This window comes from Taeniopygia guttata, chromosome 21, assembly GCF_048771995.1.
Source record: "Taeniopygia guttata chromosome 21, bTaeGut7.mat, whole genome shotgun sequence".
Lineage (NCBI taxonomy): Eukaryota > Metazoa > Chordata > Aves > Passeriformes > Estrildidae > Taeniopygia > Taeniopygia guttata.
The window spans coordinates 7,199,645-7,227,607 of NC_133046.1; the positions used below are offsets into that span (position 1 = coordinate 7,199,645).

Here is a 27,963-nt window from a genome sequence, read left to right on the forward strand (position 1 = left end):
AAGTGCCAGTGATTCAGCCATGGCCAAGATCCATGTGGTCAGAAGGTGACAGAAGGATAACCCAGGTCAGCAGCTTGTGCCCAGCTATCTCCAGCCTTCCACCTGAAGTATTCAAGGCCAGGATGGACAGGGCTTGGAGCACCCTGGCATAGTGGAAGGTGTCCCTGCCCATGGCAGAGGGTGTGACCCAGGCTGCCTGGCCAGAACGTGCCTGGGATAGCTGGAGATGGAGGAGTGCAGCCAGAGGAAAGAGCCCTGGGGGTCAAACCCAGTTTATGAGAAATCAGGCACCTTTGATCTACAGATTTGAGCAACAGTGAATCAACTCCACCCCTGGGTGATCTGCTGTACAGTTAATTAGACACGTTATTAAAAATATGCTCCTCTACCAGGCTGAATTAGTCCAGCTTCCAAGCCACAGAGTCCTGCCCTGTCTAATTAAACAGACCTCGATTAACAATCCTTCCTCCAGGCCTCTGTCCGCAGACAAGGCAGCAGACACCCTCAATCTCCTGGACAAGGCCAACAACCGGCAGGATTCCACACCTTGAGTCATGGCCATTAAACTGGTTTATTTTTATTTTGATTCTCCTTTGGCTGTGGACACCAGAAGCAGATCTGGAGGCCCCCAGGGCTGACCTCATTGACACAAGGACAGAACATGCAGGATGTCCTGGCTCACCAGCCAAGGACCTGATCAGCTCTTTCACCCCAGGAGTACCCACTTCCAAGGTGTTTTCAGAGCCAGAGATTTCCTGGTTGCCCTGATTATGCCCCATAGCTGAGGACCACACTGTGCTCACAGATTCAGTGTGGCCATAGTCAGACCCACTTCTGTTCCCTGATGTGCCAAATGCCCTCAGGTGTAACCAATCCATCCCCTCTAGCCTTTACAGCTCTTCCAACACTGGTACTCACTGCAGATGGGAACCTTGGGGTATTTTCCTCTGACCAGCCAATTTTAAGTCCCTCCAGGACACACCTGTAAATTCATCCCTTCCTGGAGCACGGTGGGAACCCCTCCTTACTCCTAATGCTGCAGAACTGCACATTAAAGGTGTGAACCCCTTGCTTACCTCTGCAACAGCTCTTGGGGTGTGGGAACTCATCTGTTCCCTGGTTTGAAAGCACCAGCTACTGCCCACATGCTTTTCTCCAGGCTGAAGCCCTGTGTATCCCACATCTCCATGGAACATCCCTTTCCTTATGGCCAGCCTGAGCTGCAGCTGTATCCTCAGGGCAGCTCTGTGTCCCATGATGATGCAGAACCTGTCCTGCTGCTGCCCTGTTCCCCCAGACCTCACATCTGAACCCGAGGGAATGGCTGAGGCTTTGTCAGGGAGGTGTAGGTTTGGTATCAGGAAAATTCTTCCTCCAGAGCGTTCTGGGGCACTGCCCAGGCTCCCCAGGGAATAGGCACAGCCCCAAGGCTGCCAGAGCTCCAGGCACAGGGTAGGAATTGATGGGTGTCCTAAGCAGGGCCAGGAGTTGTACTCAATGTTCTTGTGGGCCCCTTCCAGGTCAGGAAATTCCATGATTCCACGATTCTGTGAACCCCACATCTCCGCTGGCAGCACAGAGAAAGTACAGTCCCCCTAGGAGAGCCTTTCTGTGAATTTATTTTTCCCCTTGGTTCACAACCCTGTGGGTTTCCAGAGCTGCCTGTTTCCAAGCCTGCAGCTCCACCTCACAGGAGACAGCCCAGATGCCCAAGAGCCTGGTGGGGACCCCGCAGGCTGGGCCCACGCTCCCCACCACCCTGACCCCTGGCAGCTGGGAGCCCCTGCCTCACTCCAGGGGCAGCACACAGTCACCAAAGGCTGCAAGTGGAATCCATTACACAGCATTTAGTACAAATCATTTGTATTTCACAGCCCACAATCCTTCTGATTTCACAAGGAAAGGGCTGTTAAAGACCTTGCTGCAGCCAACAGTGAGGGAGCAGGCGGGAGCAGGGATGGGGGAGGATTCCCAGGTCCAGGATGGTCCTGCTCCCACACCTGGTCATCCTTCACAGCCGCATCTCCATGCGTGAGATGCTCTGCAAGTGGGAGGAGGCAGCTCTGCTACCTGCAAATAATCACCCCCATCTGAGTCAGGAGATTTTGGAAGCTGGGATAGGATTGCAAACACTGCTCCAAGGGAAAAGAATTATAGAATCCCAGAATCACCTGGGTTGGGAGGAACCTTAAAGCTCATGCCGTTCCACCCCCTGCCATGGGCAGGGACACCTTCCACTGTCCCAGGTGGCTCCAAGCCCCAATGTCCAGCCTGGCCTTGGACACTTCCAGGGGCAGCCACAGCTGCTCTGGGCACCTGTGCCAGGGCCTCACCACATTCACACTGAGGAATTTCTTCCCAGTATCCAACCTAATCCTTCCTTCTGGCAACGGGAAGCCATTCTCCCTTGTCCTGTCACTCCATGCCCCACTGAGCAGAACCTCTGATGCTTCCAGCGTTCAGTGTAGCATTACTGTGAGGAATTCTGGATGTGTGCAGACATTTCCAGTCTGTGCACACAGAAAGGTTGTGAGCTGTGCCTTATAGACAAATAAACTTATTGATTAGCTCCTTTTCCACCTCCTCCCAAGTGCTTCTTTCCCCAGCCTTTGGAGACAGCATCTCTGGGGCAATGGGGATCCATGGTCAAATGGGACTGGCACATTCAGGCAGTTATTTGTGTACCATCAACACCTGGGGTAGAGTGAGAATCAAAAGCATGGTTTAAACCCTGAACATGGCCATTCCCAGAGAGATGCAATTTCGCAAAGGAAAAAGCTGGAAGTAATGAAGGGAAAACACAGCCCTCACCCACACTCAGCTACGTAGAAGGGATATCATCCCATAAAACAAGAACAGTGACTCATCCCATAAAATGAGAACAGCAAGTCACTCCAGGGTGGACATCTTGACCCACAAGAGACCATTTTAAAATACAAATCGTGATTTGGGATGCTCTAGTTGGATATTAACAGATCATTTAGGACACTGCTTCCTCAGGAGGGCTGTCCAGCCCTGAGTCTGGTCACCGGGGACCTGAGGGATCTCCAGCACTGGAGGTTTCCAGGAATGGCTTCCCAAATCCACATCACCTTGATCACTGCTACAGCTGGGGGCAGGGCGACCTTGGGGACAGGGAACCAGAGCTGGACATCTGCTCGGATCACAGATGGAGCTGATAAATCTTGCTCTTCTAGAAGGTGAGAGAGACAGCAGAATCCCAAACCAGTACTATATAGTTATCCCAGCCACTATCTCGTTCAAACACCCAGTGCTCCCTTTTTCTGGAAAATGGAACTACAACTGCAGCTCTACATTTTGCCCTAGGAAGGCCATCTGGGAACATCATTCCTACACATCTCCCCATGAGCCCCCTGAGGATGCGGGAGCCCCCCACAACCCACTACCAACACCTCTCCTCAGCCTAATCCAGGATGTTCATCTGCTGAGTATCAGAACTTTGGTGGGGGGAAATAGAGCATTGCTTCCTCTCCATTGTGTTTTAGAGCAAAAGCCCAGCAGATGCATGAAGCCAGCAAGGCAGGAGGAAGGCAGGGGCTCCCTAGGCTAACACCAGGCTCAGGGACACAAGGAAGTCTGTGCCTTGGCATTCCATCCCGAAAATCCAGAGGCTCAGCCACCCTCCAGTGGTGCCAAAAGGACTCTCCCTCCTTAAACAGCAGCAATGCATTGAGAAAACAGGGCTTGCACAGCCCAAAACCAGGAGACATCTGAAAATATCTGACAGGTGCCACCTTCACAGGTGAAGGCTGGTTTTGCCAGGGCAGTGGATCCTTCTCTGGCACTAAGCAGGACATGATTCCTGCTAACAAAGGTCATTGCATGTCCTCTCAAATCCACCATCAATGCTCTTTTCTCAGTCCTAAAACAACCTGTTAGTTCACCTGATACTGTGCCTCACCCAAGGCTGAGGAAGTCCTGGACTCCCCTCTCCATGTCACCAGGAAATCTTGGCAGGGCTCCTGAGGAGGAGGATGGTGAGAGCCAGGAGAGGTGAGTGCAGAGTGACCAGCATGCCTGGCCTGAGCTGCCACAGGCTGCACTGCCACCTCCCCACGCCATGTGTCCTGCAGCTCCCTGCAAAGGATGGGATCCACCCTCGCCATCACTGGCACATCAATCCAGCAGCTGGGACTGCTCCACACTACAGGCCTGGAGCAGATGAGGGAGTTGGGAAGGGGCCCAGCCTGGAGAAAAGGAGGTTCAGGAGGGACCTTGTGGCTCTGCACAGCTCCTGACAGGAGGGGAATGCCGGGGGGGTCGGGCTCTGCTCCCACGGAACAGGGCCAGGAGGAGAGGGAACGGCTTTAAGCTGTGCCAGGGGAGGGTCAGGTTGGATACTGGGAAAATTTCTTTATGAAAAGGGTGATCACACATTGGACACGGCTGCCCAGGGCAGTGGTGGAGTCACCACCCCAGAAGTGTTCAAAACCCAGGTAGATGTGGCACTAGGGGACATGGGTTAGTGGTGAATACGGCAGAGCTGGGTTAACGATTGAGTCTGGTGATCTGGAGGGCTTTTCCAACCTCAATGATTCTGTGACTCCGTTGATTGGGAAGTTCAGCAGTAGAGGAAGCTGGAGAAGACCCCTCAGTTCACCCTGGTTCAGCTGAACCCCCACTGCACCAGTATAAATCATAAACATGCTCAGGACATGCCTGTCACAACATGCCACGACACATGTGATAGGAAGCCAACACGTGACGACACAGTGCCCGTGACCCAGCTCTCACCAGCACATTTCTGCCTCTCCCCTGCCTGGAGACACTGGTACCTGTCAATATCTGTCACTGCTGCACTGTATCACACCCTGCCAGCGGTGAGGACAGCCTCGTTACATAATTTTAATGCACAGAGTGCATTAAAGACCCCGAGGTACCCAATTCTGGACCTCGTAATGGCACGGACTGAGGGCTGAATCACTGGACTGGAACATGGAGTTGCCTCAGCACTGATGACCGCAGTGTGTGTGGGCCAAAGGGAGAACGGGCCAAACCTGAAATGGCTTTGCCTGTTCATCCAAATGTATCAATTTCCAGAATCTCATCAAATTTACAATCAGAGTCAACCAGGAAACAGAAGCAAGAAGTGCAAATGGAAACCAGAGGGGTTTGGGATTCGATCTTTAAGGTCCCTTCCAAGCCAAACCATTCTATGATCCTGTAAAAATGTTTAAACTATCATATATATAAAGGCAATCTAGGAAAACAACAAACAAAACCAGCCTCAGAGGATCAAAGTCTTTGTGACAGTCACGCACACAAAAGGCAATCCATGAGAAATAAAAAAAGAATAAGCACAATCCATATTTTATTGTGACTGGCAGGAAGTGAGTAAAAGAAACCTCTGGAAAACCCAAGTCTGAAGACAAGAAGAAGTTATGATGATCTTCTTTTCAGCACACAGAAAAAATGCTAAGTGAAAATGTTACAATTCAGGGAAACATAGAGAAAAGCATTGACACAGCCCAGGGCTCGAGGTGCTGTCACTGACTTGAGCCCTGCTTCAGTCCTGCTCCACTCCCAGGGCGATTAACAGTTTTTTTACTCTAGGCACAGTCAGAACTTCCCTCCCTGCAGTTCCTGGTGTGTGAAGGGTGGCCACGGTCAGCCAGTTTGTGTCTTTATTAGGAAAGTGGGATGTTATTCCACAGCCCTCCAGAGGACAGGGCTGCTTCCTCCCCTGAGTAACCAGGATTCCTTAGCTCATACATAACTAACGAGCCAGGGAATGTCTGGCTGTAATTCCTTAAAAATCACACACGTTTGCAAGCATTTAGCAAATAACTGAGACTTTGGAACAGATGCAACGGAGCCACGTGGTGCCCAAACAACTCGGCAGTTTTCTCCACAGCCAGTGGCCTTGTGGAGGTGGGAGAAGCCCCAGCCATCGTTTCTCTTCATTTCTGGCCATTTCAGTGATGACGCTTCCACAAACAAGCCCAAGAAACCATGACCATATCAAATTCCTGTGCAACACCTCCACAACAGACATGAAAAATCAAATTCTAGGACAAGCCACTATCAAACTGGGAGAAAACCACAAGAAAACTTCACAGCCTGGATCCTGTACTGGTCAAAGTTTGCAGGAGTAAGTGGGCAGTGGAACAAACCTGGGTCTCTCCTTCCAGCACTGTTTCCAGAGAGTATCACCACTCCCTCTGTTACCTCTCCTGCCTGAGGGACCATCACAACAGACGGAGCTCAAAGCCACAGACCTCATGAACTCAGTGGACATCTTCTGGACAATTGTGGGCATTTTATGGGCACCTTACAGGGATGGCCCACAGACTGAGGGGTCAGACAATCACCAGGGTTGAAAAACCCTTCCAAGATCATTGACTCCAACCATTAATTCAGTACTGCCAAGTTCCCCACTGACCCATGTCCCCAAGTGCCACATGCACATGCCTTTGAGCACTTCCAACTACGCCGCTGCCCTGGGCAGCCTGTGCCAGGGAATGCTATCTGTGTATTATATCTGTGTGGGAATAAGCTGCCAGCTGGGGTTAAAGCACAACAAAAGTGAGAAAACTAAGAAAATCCAACACATTTCACAGTGACAGACCCAAGAGACTCCAAAGATTAAGAAGCAAGAGGCCATGAGGGGATGCCTGGAGAAGAAGAAAGCTGGGAAGTCCTTGAAGACACTAATGCAGAGCATCTCAGAGCAGAAGGATCACGTCTGGTGGATGCACCAGGATTACAGCGTGAGGGAATGGCAGGCACTCAAGGTCTCGCTCGGTTTGAAATCACTTCTGGGGAAATAATGAAAAAGCTGATGTAATTCCAATCATAAAGAATTAAAGAACAGGAGTATAATTAGCACCAGTCAACATACTTCTACAAGAAACAGGTCTTGTCAAACAAATCTGATTTCATTCTTCACTGAGATTACAAGTGTGATTGGTGAGAGGAGCCGTGTACGAGGCAGGGGAGTGTCTGAGTGCTGGAATCAGGAGATGTGAGGGCAGCCTGGGGAACAGAGCCACTGTGCCAGCCACTGCCTGAACCCAGATCAAAAAATATGCTACAAAAGGCATTAAGAACTGATTAGGTGGCAGGTTCCAAGCAATAGTTCCCAGTGCTGGACCTCGGTGGGCTCCATGGGAACCAGCCCTGGATTCATTTCTGCCTTAGTCAGCATGATGGGGAGGGATGAAGGAAACCACTGCTCAGGTGGGTAATGCCCTTGCAGCCTTGCAGATAATTCTCAAGTGAAGGATATGGGATTCACCTTCTTTAGCATTTGCCATAAGAAAAAATAATGCTCCCACTTTAATGCAGTTGTTCATTTTCTCCAGACAGTAACAGAGAGAAAAGGCCTCTGAGGACAGGCTTATGACTGAGATCAGCCAGCCAGGCAGGTGAGCTGAATTGCCCTCAGCAGGACACTGAAGGGGGGGTTGCTTCCAGCTTACATTAGAAATCCCATTTTTGTGATAATGATTAAACTGTTCAAATCATCTTCAAAGAAAATTTAGGGGAGTAAAAACCTTAAAATTAATTAAACTCAGCGGTGAAAAGCATCAGAAAGCCTGATCTCCTCCAGCAACTGCCCTGGAGCTGGTGTGGCCAACAGATGTAAGCAGCAGACAGGCAGGAACAGCTCCAGATGGTCCCAGTGCCACGGTGGCACTGATCAGGGACAGCCCCTCGTGCCCAGCTCTGGCACCACAGCACGGCTGCAGCTCCCACCAACAGACGTTCCCTGTGTACGGAACAGGCGGATGGCTCCAGTCCCTTTCCAAGCAGGCGGGTGTCACCCACAGGACTGCCACCACAGCTGGGACCTCCTGGCAGCCCGGAGGATTAGGGCTTTTCCTTTCCTGCATTGCTGGGAGAGCAGGAGCATAACGATGGCTTCAAGGTTTCCAGGAGAGAGATGACTGTCCCAGGCAGGAGCATCTACATTATCCCATGCATCAACAGCCCCAAGGAATGACCAAGGTGTGCGTGCACGCCTCAACAATGCAGCAACCAGGGTAAGGAACATTCTCAGCACCACCTAAGTCTCCTACCTGGGTATCCATCCATTCCCTGCCCCTTTGGCTCCCCAAATGATGAACAAAACTCAAAAGCACATCAAGAAAGTCCATGGATGGTGTTAAACTAGGAGCCCTTCCATGGTTGGCATCGCACATGAAGGACATGGTGAGGAAGGTGAAGGTGGGAGCACACCGGATCCCTGATCATCTGGTCCCCAGATGAGTTTTAGGTTTTTTAAAAGGTTTGGGGACCTTTGACTCTAGAGCATTACTCAGCTACAGCAGAGACAAGACAGGTCTGAAGTGTGCTGGGAGATGGGAGAGGGAGTCCCAGGTCCCTGCCTGCCCCAAGATAAGGGAAAATTTTCAGACCCCAGCAAAGAGCAAATCCCTACAGAGAAAGCCCTCAGTGATGGGGAGGGAGGAGATGCTGCTGTCACTGCCTTCTGGGCTGCTTTTCACCCGCTGCCTTCCCAGCCAAATCCTCTGACATCCAACACTGCCTCTGCCAAGCCAGCCCAGTTGGGTTCCCCCACTAAAGCAAGCAAAACCCCATTCTTTGGGGGCTGCTTTATATCACTGCCTCCCCCTCAAAAAGGTTTAGTCAAAGCAAATGTCAGACCCATTAAGTGCGAAGGACCTCACAGCCAACACAGGAATGCTGGGGCTTGATGGACTGTTTATAGAGTCTTTTATAGGAAGGATGGGTAACCTAATCCCAACTACAACATTTTTTATGCTGCTCTGTGAGGGTTCAGCTGTGATTAAACTGCTGGCACAGTCCCATGCCACATAAAACCATGGAGACCAGCCATGTCTCATCCCCACCAGAGCCCTGCAAATGCAGGCAGCAGAAGTACTCCAAATATTAAAGGCTGGCGAGCCCTGCTTTGGGGACCCCCGCTCACATCTCCACTGGCCTTGTGAGCCTCAGACACCAAAACAAAACATCTCTACTGAATATTTTCTCTGACTGCAGCCCAGAGCAGGGCAAAGGGTAGCCACCCCTGCAGGACTTGGTGTGGGTGCAGGACATGCAACAAAACCACACTCTCAGCAGTGGGCTTCAATGTCTTCCTCTCCCAGAAGCAGCCCCAGGATGAGCACAGAAGCCTCTACCACCCTCCTAAAACACTGGAGAAATCCCAGCAACATTTCCTGCTTGGTTAAAACACTTGATTTTGAGCCAGCCTCACTAAACTGAGATGTTCCAAGCTGTGGATCACCCGCTGTCTCTACCAGACTGACGCTCCATGGCTGCAGCTAAGACAGCTCTAGCTAAGCAGTCCCCAGCACGGGCAAAGTCCTCCCTGGGAGAGGACATCCAAACGTTCCAGCAGACATTGACCCAGGAAACCAAGCCCACCTGGGCCAAACCACCCAAAGGGTGTGCAAATTTAACTGTCTGAGAGGGAAACAAAGACTTGGAGGTGGAGAGATTGAAGGGTGGGAACCACATGAACCCCACACTGGAGGACAGGCAGGCGCAGCAAAGCCAGGCCCTGCTCCAGACCCTCTGCTTAGCTGGAAGGGAAAAGCCTGGAGGCTGGAGCAAGGGCAGAGCCATAACACATTGATGAGGACGGTATGGAGGATGTGCATTATCAGAGTGTGATCACTTGATGTTGGACCAGCAGGGTCTCCCCAGCGCTGCTGGTGGGTGGGATTTCTTCAGGCAATGTGAGCATGAAGTTTGTTTCGTTTTATTTGTATAGAATTGGAAGAGAAGCCAGGTTTGCCTTTTTCTTGTTTCTATTTTTGGGTTTGTTGACTCATCCATCAGTTTGTCTGTTCACCCTTGTGACACTTCCCTGATATGATGCATCGTCTCCCTCATGGCCACCACACACCCACCCTAGGTGGGCTCTCACCACCCACATGAGCCCACAGCCCTCTCCAGAGTGACAGCACAACAGTTGCCCAGTGACTTCTTCACTGAACAAAACCCACCAGTACCTCGGAACCCCTCACTGAGCATCCCCAGCACAGCAGCCAGGAGAGGAATGTGTTCTCCCCAGCCTTTTTCTCTCAGACGGGACTTGGGCAGCAGGTTTATTTTAGTCTTGGGCAAGTGTATAGCACATTCCTGCCACCAAAGGGAAGGAGACTCCAAAGTGTTTTCAGGTGCTTCACCTGAGCCTGTGCACTCCCAGGGCTCCTCCTTCAGCACAGACCCTGACACACCACCAGGGAAAGGGGCACCTTGATGGTGATACATGGGGCGGGCACGTCCCCACAGCTCCATGACCTGCTGGCATCCCCAGGAGGGCTGAGCCCTTCTCCACCCCTCTGGCCACTGAGCAGTCCAGGACTGGTGGATAACACCCCCAAGGCTGACCTCACAAATCCCATTTTTTTCCCTTTTCCCTCTGTAGCCCACACACTGAGGACCTCCCAAACACAGTAAAACGCCGGGTCAGCTTTCCAAGGGCTCAGCACCCACAAGCAAGAGCTCAGGTCATATTTAGGCCACCCAAATTACAGGGCAAGGTTTCTGCTGGAGGGTGACCTGCTTGGTCTTCCCCAGCACAAAACCCGATGGGCAGCCCCTGCCATCCCATCCAAGACGCCACAGGGACATCTGGGCTCCAATGGTCCCTCCTGTTGGTCCCAAATGTGCTACTCCCAAAGCTACCACAGCCCCTGGCAGCGTGCCCTTACACTGCCCTTACACATCCCTCACTTCTCAGTCCAAAATTCAGCTCCCCTCCCTGCAGCCCCACCTTTTCTTACGCAGGGACCAACAGAAACTGGGAGAAGCAAAGCAGCACCGTGGGATCCAGCCTGTAAAGATTGAACTTCACCCCCAACCCCCCAGATAAGGAAGGATGGGCTCCCGGAACAGCCAGGGATGAAAGGGAACGCCGCAACGGTCGAGTTGGCTCGCTCAGCTTTTGGCTTGTGCCCATTTCCCTGCCATGTGCACACCCATGAGCCATGTCCCGCTGGACTGGGACAGCCACTTCTCAGCAGCCCAGAGGGACCAGCCTGGCAGCACCTCAACTGCATGTGCCTGCACCTTCTGCCTGTCCCACAAACCATAAAGCAGTGGAGCTCAAGAGACCTACCCAGCCACTGCCCAGAGCATCAGCACCAGCAGCCTCCCAAGTGATGCAAGGTTTAGCCACAGCTGGGAACAGGGACCAGGCGAGACATGGGAGTAGCTGACAGTAAACTCAGCATTTCCAGAGGATTTGTATCAAAAGCTGCTGCTCTAAAGCCAGAACAGGTGTCAGTCACACCAAAATCTCATGGCAGCTATTTAATGTGATGGCATAAGTTTGATACCAGATTAAAAACAAACCAAAAAAACCCAAACAAAACAAAAAACCAAAAGCAATGTGAGCAGCTCCTCTACTCTCTATTTCAGCTACAACCATGAAAAAAGAAAGGTGAGGCGCCAAAAGGAGGAGAAAAGCAGGTGTATCAGGGCTGGTTCTGTGCAGCACCAGCACAGCCACACCAAGGAGGTAGCTCCCCATCCCTAGGGATGCTCCCAGCAGCCCCAGGACAAAGCCCCATCAGGCTGTCACTCAGCTGCCCCAGCTGGGCTCAAAGCAGCACACCCCTAGCCCTGGATGGCTCCACCAGCCCGAGCTGGCCTTGTCCCCCCTGCAGATCTGTGAGCAGCCTGCTGCCCTGAGCTTTGTACCGAGCATGACATGGAGCAGAGCCCACGCTGCCTCTTCAACACCTCCCACCAGCCAAACACCAACCCCTGCTAATGCTGCCAACATCCTAATTAGCACCTTCCCTGTGCCCGCCCTGCTCCGACTGCTCTGCAGCTGTCCAGACTCTCAGAGGTTCACCAAAGGTGACAGGGGATGGGGACAAGTCCTGGAGGTGCTGGGCACTCTGTCCCCTCTAGCCCATGGCAGCCCCGCTGTGAGTCTGTGACAAGGGATTTCCACACAGCATCCCACCCACGCCTGAGTTTACCCTTCCAGAGCCTCTGGGGCTACCCATCACCCTGCCAGGCAGGCAGAAGGAGTGGGGCTGTCTCCAAGCTTCATCAAATCACAGGACGGTTTGAGCTGGAAAGGACTTAAGGGACCACCTCCTTTCAGCCCCTGCCATGGGCAGGGACACCTTCCACCAGAGCAGATTGCTCCGAGTCCTGTCCACCCTGGCCTTAAACACTTCCAAGGAGTGGACAGGGTATGGAAGGGCAGCTCCAGGCTCGCCCATCCATGCATTTGCAGCTATTTCCATGGCTGGAAGCCATCCCTGGTGGGGCTGCTCTGCTCTGCTCTGCCTGATGCAAACCCTCAGTGCCCCATGCCAGCAGCCAGCCTGGGGGAGCTGACCCTCCATCTCACCTCTCAGCACACTCCAGCACTGGCTGATCAATACCCTGCCACCAGCCATTCCCCACATCCAGGCAATGAAAATATTTTAATTGCTCCCCAGACAATGAAAATATAACATCCTTAATAAGGGAAAGCTCACTTTTCCTCCCAGAGCCATGCCCAGGGAGCCACAGGCCTGCTCCCATTTACCACAAAGGTGTCCCAGTGTGCATACAGAGGCTGGAGACACAGAACCAGTGCTCAGACACCTGCAAAGGCACTCTGCAAGCAGCCTTGGAGGTACTGGGATCCTGCAGGAGAGATCCACAGGCAGTGCTCTCCCAAGGCTGGCATGCTGCAACTCAGTCCCTGCAGCCTGGCCAGCCCCATCCCTGCAGGCTCTATCAAGCCCGGACATCTTGTTTCACTCCATCCATGCTGCCCCCAGGTCACGCATTTCTCCTGCTCCCTTTATCCTCTGATACCAGACAGGCTTAAAAGTAAAACAAGGCCAAGATTTATGAAGTGAGGCTCACAGTAAAGGTTTCCGAGCTGCACTTGTGGAGCCTGGAAACAGGATTACAAGCAAAGCAAATCATGGAACGCAATCGTAACCCCGGCACGGTGAGATGTGACCCTCAATGCTCCAGCCCAGCTCACTCCCAGCATGTGGTGTGCACTGCCTGGGGGCTGCCTGGCCAGCACAAACCTACTTGTGATGGCCCAGGGCTTCTTTGACCTCCATTCCACAGCACCCAGCTCATTTGGGTGGCCCAGTCCTGATCCTCAGCAGACTTTCTGCCACACCTCACCTCAAACCAGCTGCACAGGCATTTGTCAGACCAGAGCACTCCCAGCTCTTCAAGACCAAGAACAGGTGTTTTGGACCCATCTCATAATTCCACGGTGACTTTACTGCAGCCTTCCAGTGCCTAAAGGGGCTCCAAGAGAGCTGGAGAAGGACTTTGGTCAAGGGATGGAGGTACAGGACACAGGGAATGGCTTCCCACTGCCAGAGGGCAGGGCTGGATGGGATATTGGGAATGGATTATTCATTGTGAGGGTGGGCAGGCCCTGGCACAGGCTGCCCAGAGCAGCTGTGGCTGCCCCTGGATCCTTGGAAGTGCCCAAGGCCAGGCTGGACAGGGCTTGGAGCAACCTGGTCTAGAGGAAGGTGTCCCTGCCCATGGCAGGAGTGGAACAGGATGAACTTTAAGGTCCCTTCCAACCCAAACCAGCCAATGATTCTATGATTCTGTGACCAAACCCCCCTTCTGGAGCATCACTCCCACTCAAAAGTCTACTGCCAAGGCAAAGCTCTCAAGAAAGATGGATCTCATGAGAAAGGCTTGAAGCCAAACTCACAGAGGTATCACCTGGGGACATTGACCAGCAAGTGATGGGAGCCAACAGCAGGGACCAACGATGCCAGCTCCAGCCAGGAGTACCTGCCATGGCCACCAGCATCTCCCTGGGAGTGGGGAGCAGTGGAAGCAGGCAGACATGGGTCCTGGTAGGTCCACACTCACACCTGTTTTGGGTGAAACCAACCACATACCTGGAGACACTTCAGCAGCCTGCTCCTGCCTGGTTTGTCCCAAGACACATGCTGTCCCACCCTCAGCCTTAAGCAGCCCAAAGTGTGTGGGTTCATTGGCCACTTTGCAGGAACCAGCGGCCTCCTGGGAGGCTCAAAGAGCAGGATGTCCTCTGGGGACCAAGAAGCATCCAGGGATTACATGTCCCCTGCTCCAAGGCAGAGTGCTCCAATCAGTCCAGCCCTGCCCTGAGAGACTCTGGGATAGGCAGAACCTGCACTGTCTCACCCCTGCTTCTCACCCACAGCCTGTGCATGAGGACTACACAGGACGGAGATGCCTTCTCTCTCCTGTATCCCTCTGCTGAAGATGTTCAGGCTCACAGACGGTCCTGACAGGAGATCTGGAGGGTCCAGTCTCCTCTCTGACCATCCTCACCCTCCCTGGTTCTCCTCTCCTCTGCTTCTCAGCAGAGCAGTGCTGCAGAGGCCTCCCAAAACAGGTCTCTCCATGGACATGCAAACAGAGCTCACCAGGCTCCAGCAGGGCTCCACACACTTTGGGGACATATTTAGGGAGCTGGGATGACACCTTCCATAGAGCAGGACTCACCTCAGCCTGCTGCTGGACAGACAGAGCCCAGCTGGGCACGGCCTGTGCATCACCAGGGGCACAGCTCGTCCTTCAGCCCCCATGTCCCCAAAGCCTGGGTGGGAGCAGAGAGCATTCCAGACTTTTGCCTGCCCCTCCTCTCCTGGGCTGGGGGCTTGGAGCCAGCTGCAGGCTACCCAGGAGCCCAGCAGCTGAGCCCATTGTTCCCTTTGTCTGGCCCTGGGAGCACCAGCCCACAGCGGCTGGAGGCGTCCCCTGTGCCCAGGGACATTCCCACAGCTCCAGGTGTCCCCTGTGCCCAGGGACATTCCCACAGCTCCAGGTGTCCCCTCTGCCCAGGGAGGCTCACACAGCTCCAGGTGTCCCCTGTGCCTAGGGACATTCCCACAGCTCCAGGTGTCCCCTGTGCCCAGGGACATTCCCACAGCTCCAGGTGTCCCCTCTGCCCAGGGACATTCCCACAGCTCCAGGTGTCCCCTGTGCCCAGGGACATTCCCACAGCTCCAGGTGTCCCCTCTGCCCAGGGAGGTTCACACTGCTCCAGGTGTCCCCTGTGCCCAGGGACATTCCCACAGCTCCAGGTGTCCCCTCTGCCCAGGGAGGCTCACACAGCTCCAGGTGTCCCCTGTGCCCAGGGAGGTTCCCACAGCTCCAGGTGTCCCCTGTGCCCAGGGACATTCCCACACAGCTCCAGGTGTTCCCTCTGCCCAGGGAGGCTCACACGCTCAGCCACATTGGCACCCCCAACCCCCTCAGCTGCCAGGCAAGGGCCCAAGCACCTCTCCTAACTCAGCCAACAGCCCCCCAAGGTGAACCCAGGGCTCAGGGAAGTTCATCTCCTCCCCAGTTCCAACCAGATGCTCTTGGCCTTTGAAACTCCGAGGAATTTCTGCAAAGGCAAGCACCAACAGGCATTTTCCAAGGGACCTTCCTTGGCCATCTGGCCAAAATCCAGATTCTGTGGAAGGTTAAAGGTGTCCCAAGACACAAAGGGCTCAGGGCCATGAGCACCCAGAGCAATGTGGACCTCCCCAGCACTTTGCCTTGGACGCTGCAGATCTTGAAAGCCAAACTGGGAGCTGGGGGCCAGCCAGATCCCACTGAGCCTGGACACTCAGTGAGGGAGCCCAGAGAAGGTCTTTCCCTGTTTCCTTTCAAATACCACATCTGCCACGGGAGGCTGAGCCAAAGGGATTCCTGGTTTCCATCCCACCTCCTGCAGGATGCCCAGGGAGCACCCAGAACAAGGGTACCTGATGCCCCTGGTAGCCAGGACAGGGAGGGCTGGGCTTCACCCTGCCCTGCCTCCACTCTCCATTGCTCCTGGTGGGAAACCTTCTGCTTGAGAACTCCAGAGAGAGGGAAAAAATATAAAATAAAGGATCATCACCCTTTTATCACCCTCTTCTTTACACCTCCCACTGTCCAATGCACCTCTGTGCCCCCTCCCTCCCCAGGCTGCATCTTCCCCGGAGCCCCTCTCCCCGGTACTTCTCCTGTACAAGCATCTTCACTTCCTTTCCCAGTCTTTCCCAGTTCAGAGCTGATGCTTTCAAAGAGCCATCCACAATGACTTTAAGATCTCTTTCTCAAAATGCTAATAAGTAATTTAAAGACTGCCACTGTGCATGCATGGGTTTAGGGTAATTTTTTCCATGTGAATCCCTTTTCATTCATCCCTGACTACATTTAATCTGCCACTTTATAGCCCAGCTATCCAGTGTCATGAGAGCCTTTTGCAATATTTTCAAGACAACTGTTGTTTTTATCATCCTGAATAATTTTGTATAATCTGCAAACACTCCTCGCCTTCCCATTCCCACCCCTCTCTGCTTTATGAATACATCACCAGCGCAAGCCTCACGCTGACCCTGTCCAGTGGGAAAACTGACTCTTTGTTTCCCCTTCTTTAAGCAGATTTTAATCCATAAGAGAGCCCTTCCTCTAAAATTACTGCTCTGGAGTCTCCTAGATCACCCAGGGAGATCTTCTTAAAGGATGCTCATCGCATTTACTCTGGCTCAAATATTCATTTTATTGACTTATTGTGAAATATGAGTTCTCCTGCCATCACTTCAGAACAGTCTCCCAGCCCTGCCCTGGGAAGCAAAGCTCCTTGGCAGGAGTCCCTTTGGCCACTTGGGGTGACACTAAAGTCATCCCCCTCCACCCCAAGGGCTCCATCCTGCACATTTAACTTCCCAATACCCATTTGTTGAGGGGGAAACCTGGGGGATAAACAATTTCTTCTCTCAAGTTAATTTTCAAACTCCTCTCAGCCTGCCTTATACAGCTTCATATTCACCAGACCATAGTTTCTGATTTTTTTTACTTTCTTCTTTTAGATACCACTTGCACTTTGTGATGAACATTTTTTTACCTCCAATAACCTCCAATTTGCCATTTAATCAAGTTTGGTTGGTTTTTGGTTATTTTTAGGAAACTCATGTTAAGTGGCTGCATGAATTTATTCTGAGATTTAATTTAATTTCCTATATCACGGGCAAGTATTTTCCTATTTTAGCTTCACAAAGTCAGCTCCTTCACTTTGCTTTACTCAGAGACCATTACTATGTGGTGTTTTTAAGTGCTGATTGCTTTATGGATGCCATGGTCTGGCTCTGAGACAGGTAACGTGGAATAAAGACAATTTATTGGATTAACTGAGAAAGCTTCACCAACTTTTGGAGCTCCCCGGCCCCTCCTCATGCCCACTGGGAGACTGAATCTGTTCCCGTGGAGCTGATCTGATGTCTTGTGTGTGGTTGCTCGGGTTAAAACCAGAGTTCTTCCTCCTGTGAGCTCTCCAAAGAACCACAACTGTTCTCAGCCACTAAAACCATCATTTCTGAATGTGACATTTAGGGAGGCACAGACCAGCCCCAATTACAGTTGTGTTTTCTGCCCTCATGGCCTGCTCCATCTTCCTTTAATGCTTGGCCATGGGTGCCACACTTCCTGTCAGACCTGATACTGCTCCCTTCATCCCAAGAAAGGAAATTCAGGGAGGGGCGAACAGCATGATCCTCACTTACTCCTTCCCCTCATCCTGATTATCCCAGGGGCTGGCATGCCCTGCACAGCCACCCATGTCTGCACCCTGGCACAATTTGCCATCCATCCAGCACGTTCCAGAAACATTGATGTAAAGACATTAGCAATATATCCCTGCACATCCCCAGGCACCTCTCCTTCCTCACACCCTCCCTCCTGCTGTCACCTGGCCTTCAAGGGGTCCCTGCCCACCTTCAGCACTCCCAGTGATCCCCAGTGCTCCCTGCATCCCTGGGTACAGGCTGGGCAGAGCTCCTCCAAGCTCCCTGTGCTGCCTCTCCCTCCCTCCCGCCCAGCCCACGCCACACTCAGCCCCTTATCAGTGGAGGCCCCATCCTTTCCCTTATCTAACGGCTGAACTTTTGCCTCTGAGCATCTCCCCACTCCCCCCATCCCAACGAGATCCAATTGGCAGCTGTGCATCGCCCCGATCTCTCTAAAAACCAGATCCAGGTATGGGAGGGATTACAAACAAGGCTGGGAACTGACGGGGCTCTTCCTCGGTAAAAATGGGATTTCGGCAGGATGGGAACCCCAGTCCCAGCCAGGGCCACCCTCATTCCTATCCCAGCAGGGCTGGGGTGTGGGGAGCAGGCACGTTTTGGGGCAGGAGTGGAGGGTCAGGCTCTCGCTCATCGCTCGCCCCAGAGCAATCACGCCTCAGGAGCTGTCACAGCCTCCACTGTTTGCCCAGCTCCTCGGGCAGTTTCCTGAGCGCCCACCCCTCTTTCCAGCAGCTCAGGTATGTGCACACAAAGGGCCCTGACTAGTGCAGGCAGGTCCTCAGCCTGTCTCCAAGGGGACGGCTGCTCCCATCCCTGGGGACAGCCCCAAGCCCCTTGCAGCATCCCCAAGGCACAGCCATGTCCCCTTCACACCCTCTGTGGGGTGACACGAGGAGCTGGGGGACATCAGTGGCCACACCAACCCCGAGACCTTGTCCCCTACACCATCTTCTCCCTATGTTTTGTCACCCAGAGAAGCCAGAAAGTCAGCAGGTATTGAGAGAACTGCTGCTCCCGCCTGGAAAATCCACAGAACAGAGTAGTAAGGGCAGAATGTTTAAATGAGACACCGATTTATTTGGTCTCCAAAAGGAGCTTTCCCTTTTGCTGCCCCTATAATGCAAAGGGCAGGTGGGTGCAAGGAATGCGCCTTGTCAAAAATTAACCCAGGAAATGGAGGGGAGGGGAAAGCAGCAGGAGGGAGATGGGTGGCACAGGGCCAGGCCGAAACCACAGGCTCTGCTCTGCTCCTCAGTCCCACTTGTTCCAAAACATTTTCCCCCCTCCAGCTCTGAGGAGAGTGTTTGCAGATCTGGAGCTCAAGCTCGCAGTAAGGATCAGCTCCTGACAGATCCTGTGTTTTTCCCTGGACCTGCTGTTCTGCTGCATCCCTCCGGAACATGCTGGGTTTGCTGGGAGGCTCCTGCAAGCTCCCATGGTCCTGGCACACCTGGAACATCCATCTATCTCCATGGAGCACCAAGGTCAAAGCAATGCTCTGGTGTGACTGTAACCCTGAAGGGGTGGCTCAAGTCTTCCTCTATGGAGACCAAAAAGATGGATACACAAAGTCCCAAACCAACCCTGTGTCCCTGGCATCTCCTCACACCCCATGTGGAGGTGCTCAACATAGGTACAGGAGAAGAGACTATGTTTTAGCATTGCAGTATGTTAAAAGAATAAGTGAAATTTAATATATTGTACTGTATACTACAGAATCACAGAATATCCCAAGTTGGAAGGGACCCACAAGAATCCCACAAGGATCATCCAGTCCAAATCCTGGCCCTGCACAGGACCCCCTAACAATCCCACCATGTGTCTGAGAGTGCCGTAAATATAATATATATTATAATTCACTATTAAATATGCAGAAGCACTGAAGTCCTGTTTCCAGCTTGCTTGGAGGATGGGCAGGGACGTCTGTGTCCAGCACCTCAGCCACAGCATGCGCTGGGAATACCCAGCCCCGGAGCCAATACAGCCCTCTTGCCCCAGCACCCCTCTCCAAACTCAAGACTGGGCTCAGGATTAGGAACGCTCAGCACAGTCGATGCTCAAATTCAAGTCCCCTCACCCTGATCCTGTATCTCCACAAAACTCGTGCCGGGCAATTCTCCATCGCCAACTGGAGCCTGTCGCTGCCTCCGTGCTGCTGGCTCCGTGCTGCCCACACCCTCACTGATAGCAGGGCCATCTCGTGTCTCCATTTGCATTTTTGGCACAGGGCTGGCTCTCCTCCAGTCCTCGGGAAGCTTGCCAGCACCGCAAGGTTTGTGAAAAGTTAACTCCACCGGGGTGAAGAACACCATCGGGTTGGTTTTCCCTCCTTGCACGTGAGTTAGCCAGGCTGTTGATTTTAAAATACCTCCGTGTCCTTCCCAGCTCCCCCCAAAATACCTCGGGAGCGTCAGTCCTGCGATCGGCGCGCAGCCTACGCAGCAGGAATACAAAGCGGGGCCGCTAGCGATAGCGGCATTACCAACTGGTGTGGGATCCAGACCCTTCCAGGACTCCTTTGTTCTTGACTTTCTGGTTTGGGTTTTGGTTTTTTTTTTTGAAAAGCACACAAAAAACTTTCCTTTGAGAAGCCTGAACTTTCTCAGCTGCAGACACATTACCTTCCAACCGCCTTCACAACTATAGGCAATTCCTAACCTCTGCTTTATGTATGTTGTCATCCACCTCCCTGTTTTCCATACTGATTTATGTTTCACGTTCTTTTTACATTTCCTTTTAACAGAGGCGGTTTTAACCAAACAGCCTTCCCTCCCGAGCCCGAACCATGCGTTCTGCTGGCCAGTGAGCAATCAACTTCCAATTTCCATGCACACTCCTGTTTATATTTCCTTCCCTATCGGCTTTGTTTCTAATTAAGGTTTGTTAAATGCAAGTGAATATATAGCGCACAGAGAAATATAAAGCATGTAGATAAATAAACACCCCACACACAGCCGCACTGACTAAGGCTGCGCTTTCAACCACGGATCCCAAAGCACTTTGTCATGTTCATTAACAAAACCTCGCGGCTCCCTTGGGAAAGATGCTTGGATTATTTTACGCCTTGTAATTAGGAAAACTGAGGCACAGAGGAGACAAGTGAAATTACCAGCAGTACAGAAATGCTCTCTGTGACATAGCCGAAAACAGGACTCAAGAGGCAGGATCCTCCAGAATTTTGATTTTCCCCTGAACAAGCCTTTCAGCCCCCATTTTGGCCCTGGAATATGCTGGGGCTGGTGACAGAGGGTATTGTGATCATGGAGGTTCCCTGCAGCTGCGGGAACATGGTAGGTCCAGCCACTACCTCCATGGCCAGCAGCTACTGTTGGTCCATCTGTCCATACCAAAGGGATCCAAGTATTCAGAGGTGCAGGTGGACACCACATCCAAGCACTTTGGAAGCGGTGGGAAGAGGCAGTTCCAGAAAGGAAGGAGCAGAGGCACGCCCAAGGAGCTGCATCCCACATGTCTTCACCTTGCCATCTTTCCAGAAGCCTTTTCCTGGGAGGCTAGATTAGGGATCTGGCTGCCCACACTAACACTGAGAGTGACCATCACAGCCCCATGACACACACACACGCACACAGGGCAAGAGGCAACAGCAGGGGCACAGGGGGACCACGCCAAACCCAAACCAACACAGTCAGCCCTGGCTGGGAATGGCCGCTGGAAGCCCAGTGACCATCTCCCTGACAGCATTCCCATCCGTGGAGGAGCACACCTTAGAGCGATCATCTCGGGTGGGTGAACACCCCAACTGCACTGGCCAGCCCCTCCTTCCTAAATATACTCCCCATCCCTTGGCATTCATGCGTCCAGTGCCTGCTGCTCCTGCCATGATGGTCAGAAAGCTGCTCATGTTCCAAGAACGTGCACGGGAGCCCTGGGAGCCAGCCACTGACCCACAGCACCTCTTGGGCAGCAGGAGGAGGAGGAGGGGCGGAGGTGCCACCCCATCCCTGCCCAAGGCACCCGGCACACCACACTTGGCAGCATCAGCTTGTCATGGTCAAGTGCGCATGGGCACCGCTGGCCAAGCCCAGACCCCGCTGGAAGTGTCAAGGCCACCAGCGGATGGGGCCAGACGTCCTGCATGGACACGTATGCTCTCACAAACACGCTCCTCACCCCAACCCTCCCCCCCATAATTAAAACCATGCTGGGCTCATTTGAATAGCAGAGCTGGCGAGCACTCTCCGCTGCAACGTAAATAGTCCTATTTATGCCAAGCTCCCATATTGTAAATATCACGATGTATAGCTGGCCAACCCATGAGTCATCTCCCAAAACTCCAACTTAATAAATGGTGCCTCATCCATGTTCCAGACAAACACCGTCCGAGTGGCTCCCATCGCCCAGCACGCACAGGGCCAGCAGTGGCCACCCAGCCTGCCCACCAGCCCAGCGGAGCCGGAGGAACAGCGGAGCCGCCCAGCCCCTCCAACAAGACCCTTCCACAATGGACAGGCATCCCTGGACCACCCTGCTCCAGGACGAGCCGGGTTTTGGCCTGACACCTGGCCCTCGCCCCTGCCAAGCCCAGTTCTCTGGCACTTCCCAGGGTGTCCATGCAGCGGGGTGGGAGCAGGCAGGAACGGCTGGGATGGCTGGGGAGCAGGTGAACGAGTCTGCCCTTGCACAGAGCCCACCGTGGGGCTCCCACCCTGCGCCGGCCCCGCACACCCAGCCCCGGAGCTCCCCACCTGCCGCCTCACTCTGCTTTGTCTGAGCACCGGGGACCTCGGCGGGGAGCTCGGCTCCTCCTGGGGAAGCCGGGAACGCCACCACGCCGAAGGGGAGCCGGCCACCAGCTCCAGAACGCCGGTAAGGCCTGGCGGAGGGGCACCCCAAAGAACCTGCCGAGAGCAGCAGCGGGCACGGGGCGGTGAACGCCGGGCATCCCCGGGGGAACCGCCGCGGTACCCAGGGATGCCCACTCCGGCGGAGGGATGGCGGGGAGGAGGGCGGCCAGCGATCGGGAGGGTCTGGGAGCGGGGGGGAGCACACAGGACACACCGGGCTCCGGCGGCGACATCTCCGGCTGGGGTAGCACTTCCCCAAACTTCGCCTCCCCTCCGAAGGGCGTGCGGCGGGGAGGGGGGCAGGGGGCAAAGTGCCATCCCCCGAAAAACGGGGAAAACCCGGAGGGGGCTCGCCCTACCCGCAGGGCCCCCGCCCCCCGCGCGCCCCCCTTACCTTCCACGGCGGCGAGCAGGGGCAGGAGGGCGAGGGGCAGGCAGCAGAGCCACAGCGGCCCCATGGTGCGCGCCGGGCCGGGCATCAGAGGCGGCGCGGCCGGCGCTCCATGGAGGCGGCGGAGCGCGGAGCGGAGCCCAGAGCCCCTCGCTGGGGCCGCCGCCGGCGCGGGCACGGCCGCGGGCACGGAGCGCTCCGCCGGCCCCGCCGCCGCGGCCGGGCCGAGCCACCGCCGCCGCCGCGCGGGGGACGCCCCGCGCCGCCCGCCCCGCCCCGCCGGGGCCGCGCTGCTCCGGGGGCGGCGGGGGCGGCCGGGGGGGGCGCGGCGGCGGCGGGGGCGGCGGGGCCGGCGGCGGGCGGCGGGCGGCGGGCGGCGAGCGGGCGGCGGCTCCCCCCGGGCCGCCGATGGTTTCTCCCGGAGCTGTCGATCATCCAGAGAAAGCCGTGATTTCAGCCCAAATCCGCCTCGCCGGGGCTCGCTGCGCCGCCGGCACCGGCGAGGGGGCGGAGGGGCGGGGGGTCCCGGGGGGATGCCCCCGCCGCCGCGCCCTTCGTGCCGCCCGCGGCCGCGGGCCGGGCATCTCTCCCGCGAGGCTGAGCCCCCGCAGCTGCCCACCGGGGCTCCAGGGCGGTGAGGAGATTCTCGTCTGGAGAATGGGACGCGTACAGCAGGATTAAAAAAAAAAAAAAAACAAACCAAAAAAACCCAAAAAAAAAAAAAAACCCAAAAGAAACACCCAAAAAAAAAAACCAAAAAAACCCCAAAAAACAAAAAACGAAAAAAAAAAACCCAGAAAAAAAACCCAAAAATCCAAGGAGTTGGTAAATCTGAGGCTTATTGTGGGCAGCCATGAGCACCCGCACCCTTGTCCTCTGCCATCCCCCTGGAGCCAGCCAGAAGAGAACGGAAAGAACGGGAATCCCCCCACTTCCCATGTGGAGCAGTTGTGACTTGGTCACGAGCCCCATTGACACTGGTGGGGTCAAGCAGGACCTTCCTAGAAAGTGCAAGGTGAGACCCAGCTCCAATTCTGCATCTCAGCACTCAACAGGCCCCAACTTTCCCAATGCCTGGGAACCACATCTGCCCTGCGGGCACTTTATGATCCACACCCTCTTCAGGGCGTAGTGGTGAGGTTGGGACCAGATGGTCTTTAAGGTCCCTTCCAACCCAATCCATTCTGTGACTCTATCACATGTGGCTGCTGCTGGGACTCTTTACCCCAGGAGGTCCCCCTGCCGCCTGACATCTCCTCCTCACCTCTCTAGTATCCACGTTGTACCCAGCAGTGCCCTCTGCTCACCCCCCATAGCTGTGTCCCAATTAGTGCTGGTTGGGCAGAAGATTCAGGTGAATCCTGAAGGAAGCACTTGTGTCCTGGAAGATCTTCCTAGGGAGGTCACGTCCTGCACATGGATCTCTACACAGGCTGTGCCAGGTTCATAGGCCAGGAGCTGGCGACCCACTGGACTTCGAGGATGGATTCCTGTCCCTCAACTCACCATGGAAGGACATGGAAAAAACAGTCTAGGCTCCACTGTGCTCTTCCTTATCCCTTTGATGCATCAGCAGCTTGAGCAGCTTGGGTTCTCTGCCTTGACCCACCACAGGAAATGATTCCACGGCAGTGGTTAGTGGAGGTTGCAGCTCTGTGATGGTGTTGGCCATGTGCACGAACCAAATGGTCTTCCCCAGCTCAGTGCGGCCAACCACAGACTCTGGTCTGCTTTGGGAGTTCCTGTCACTGCTCATCCAGGTTGGCCCCACATCCAATATGAGAACGCTATGATCCATCCTGTGTGGAGAAGCTTTCATCATTAGAAGCCCTTTTGGGGTCACTCTTGGATTGAGGAAGGAGGCTGAAGGCCGGGACAGCCGGTGGCCTTGCTTCTCCTTCCTTCAGTTGTATTCTTCTCCAGGGCAAGAATCCCAAGGATCCCCAGCAGTTACCTACCATTCCAACGCTGTACCAGGCTCCCCCGCTCCCAGCCTCCCCTCACTCCCTGCTGCTCTGGAGCAGCCAGCATTTCCCATCAGATGTCTGAAAGCACTCACCATTTCCAACCTCATCATATCCTCATTTCAGTCCTCCCGGATCCCAGGGCTGTTGTGTCTGCCATGTCCCTGAGAATCCATCAATTCTCCAAAACGAAGCCTGGAGTCCAAGAGCAGCAAACTGTGGGTTTGCCAGTGCCCACTCAGACCCTCGGGATCTTTTTGAAGCTCTCCAGGACTGCACTGCCAGACACAGTGGGAATGTTGTCCCAAGGGAACAGTCACTGGAGACCTTCTCTCTTCTCTTTTGGGCTTCCCCTTAGACCGTTGCTGATGGACCTTGGACTACACAGACTTGTTTGGCTGCTGCACTGACTTTGAAACTCTTACATGCTCCTTGAAGTCTGGTTTGTGCCCTGAAGATGCTCTTCATGGCCAGTCATGAACTGTGAGCACTGGTCCCACCTCACTCCTTCACTTTGCTCCCAGGAAGGGCTTTCTATGACAGCTGCATTTTTTGGCACCCATGGGAAGGCCTGCCAAGGTTCCACCGCCACCCTCACGAAGTTGCTGTTCCCAGTGCAGGCATTGTCACCAGCATCCACCTCGTGATGTGACTCGCAGAAGCTCCTCTGGTCACCATGCCTCAATATCTGAGCAGAGCAGCAGGTGCCACAAAGCACCGTGCCAAGACAAGTGACTCCAGACTCCTCCGATGTCCTTCTCTGCACCAGACTGAGCGGCTTCAGTGGAGGCTGGCCATGGCCCAGGGAGCACTGTGTGTCCTCACCGCTGTCCTCAGCCACACTGTGAGCTGATGCTCCCCTTGCTGCCATCTGGTGACAAGTGGCCTTGGAAGTGTGGCCACCATCAGGCAGTTTGGATGTGGCCAGCTTGGCAGCCAAGTTACACTGGTTTTGCTGGTCCTTGCTGCCCACAGGTAACCCTTGGGCAGCATTGCCACAGCACACTAAAGGCCTGCTGCAGAGAGCAGCAGGTACAGCCTTGATGGGGGTCACAAAAATGGGACAACCACCCCTCCAGCTGGACCCACATTTTGGTTTACATCGAAAGATGGTTCCCAGGTCGACAAGGCCAGGAGAGATGACATCTAGGGGGACATTAAAACAGGTTTGATGGTGACCCATTTAACACCGCATTTTCAGTTCCTGATGCAGAAAGAAAAAGGTCATTTGCATTGAAGCCCTTGGCTCATCACACCTGGAGGAGGTGGCTCCCTCTCACCCTCTGTGAGGTTAAAGAGGTGCAGCAGGTGACACTTGGGACTCAAGGGAGGCACAGAGAAAGCAGCAAGTGGTGACACAGGGCTGCCAGGCACAGACTCAAGGCTCAGTGCAGTGGTCTTTGGGGATTCCAAGGAGCCTCAGCTACCAGAAAGATTCAGGAGATGCGTCTTTGGTCCAAGGCAGCTACTTGGTCAGTCTCAATTCCTCAGCTAAGGCGGAGGGAGGTTTATGTGGGATGGGAGAGATGGAGAGTGCTGGCACCTAGAGTAAATCTGCCTGTTAAGTCCCACCAAGAGCAGACGGGGAGCCCAGGGATCTCCAGGGCCATTGAGAGATGTTCTGCAGAGAATCAGCACCCTGGGTCCTGAATGGACACCCTTGGTCACACCTCTGCATGCAAGAGGAAAGCTTTCCGGGTCCTGGCTGAATCCCTTGGGCTCCAAGGAACCTTGAGCTCACAGGGGCAGGTTGGGAGGAGGAAAACACAAGCATATTTTTACAGAAATTGGAGTCTCTCTCCGTGCAGCAGAAAATCTGGTAAAAGCAAAACCCAAGTGAAAAGCAGCTTCAGCTGCTCTGGCTCTGGCTGTGACGGGCTTGGCCCCAGGCCAGTGAGTTAATTCTGCCTATTAACTAATACTATAGTATTGTCGGTAAAGATTCATTGCTAAACTTATGTTTTTAAGATATCACTTATCATTTAAACACTTAACTCCTGATCCCCAAACATGTACAGGCACCATGTAGCCCTGCAGCCATGTTGCAGATAACCAAAGCCACCACTGGCTGGAGAGGCCGGGCAGTGTTTAACCCTTTTCCCCCTCTTTGTTTGAATGACAAATTGTCTGGAGTAGCACTTTCCAGAGCAGAGCAGGCCCTCCCACTCAGGGACCGCTTATTATCACCTACTTAATGTTCCCCAGCTCAGCAGGGATGGAGGAACTGTTCCCAATAGGGGATTTTTCTAACCTCTGTGAAGGGTGTGTGAACAGCCAGAAACCCCATGGATATCTGTGATTGCAGCCTGTCACCACCAAGGGCCTCCCTCTGTCCTTCCTCGCCTTTCCCAGTCACCCCAAGTGCTCTGCGGGCTGGGGACAGGCAGGTCTGGTCCTTCAGGAGGAAGGGTGAGAGCAGCAGGGTCTCCCCACCTCCAGGCTGAGCCCTCGGTGCTGCCCAGCACCTTTCAGCTCAACATCCCCACTCTGATCTGTACCATAAATCGACAGTTTCCAGGGATCTCGGACCTCTCCTGCATCATCCCAGTGCAAACCAGCACCTTTACCAGTTACACCAGTCACCAGCCGCCGCTCAAGCAGGCATTGGCAGCAGCCCCCACCCTTCCCACCCCAGCGGGGACACTGTGGGGTGGTTAAATAAAGATTAACCTTTTACACCCCCTACGCTTGGTGAGGGTGCCTGGCCCTGGGTGGCTCCTGCTGGGACGTGACCCTGGGCAGCCGCACCTCACTCAAGCTGTTTGTCCTGCTGCAGGGCCTGAGGACGGGCACCTTCACCAAGGGTAGGGGGATGTAAAAGGTTAATCTCTATTTAACCTCCTGCGCTGGGCAGCCGAGCATCGTCTGCATCGGGACCCGGGACAGCCCCGAGCGAGGGATTCATCCCTGCGGGAGCATCAAGGAGTGCAAGGCAATGCTGGTTCTCTTGCTGCTGCAATGTCTCTGGTCTGGGGGTTTAGAGCCTTCAACTAGATTAAGAAGGAAAAGTCAACTGGTAGATTGCAGTAACGATTTGGAGAGTTCTCCGCTCGGAAAACGAATGAAACTTTTGAATGGTAGCCATGGGAACAAATTAAAGAGAAGAAGCGCTTTTGAAGCATTTAAAATAGATGTAGAACTGTAGAATTGAGCAGGAAATTTGGGATGTTTTGTTCAACAGCTAATTTGAACCCAAATTCAGAATTAACAGTAACTTTTGGAAAAATTAAGTTCATAAAAGTACCTTCTTGGGGGCTGCAAAGTTGTCAGGTCTTCTTGAAAAATTTGTTTTGGTA

The 27,963-nt window shown here is 54.0% G+C and overlaps 1 protein-coding gene across 2 annotated transcripts in view; it reads right to left on the reverse strand.

Moving 5' to 3' along the window:
- EPHB2 (EPH receptor B2) overlaps positions 1-22,925 on the reverse strand; it is a 129,637-nt gene extending 106,712 nt beyond the window's left edge. The window contains exon 1 of one of the 2 annotated variants that reach the window (XM_030289118.4): positions 22,707-22,925. In XM_030289118.4, coding sequence (XP_030144978.1) covers positions 22,707-22,791 — 85 coding nt within the window. In that variant the 5' untranslated portion in view covers positions 22,792-22,925. The remainder of the gene's footprint in view (positions 1-22,706) is intronic. The other variant, XM_030289119.4, reaches the window with a different exon arrangement.
- Positions 22,926-27,963: the final 5,038 nt, after the last annotated feature.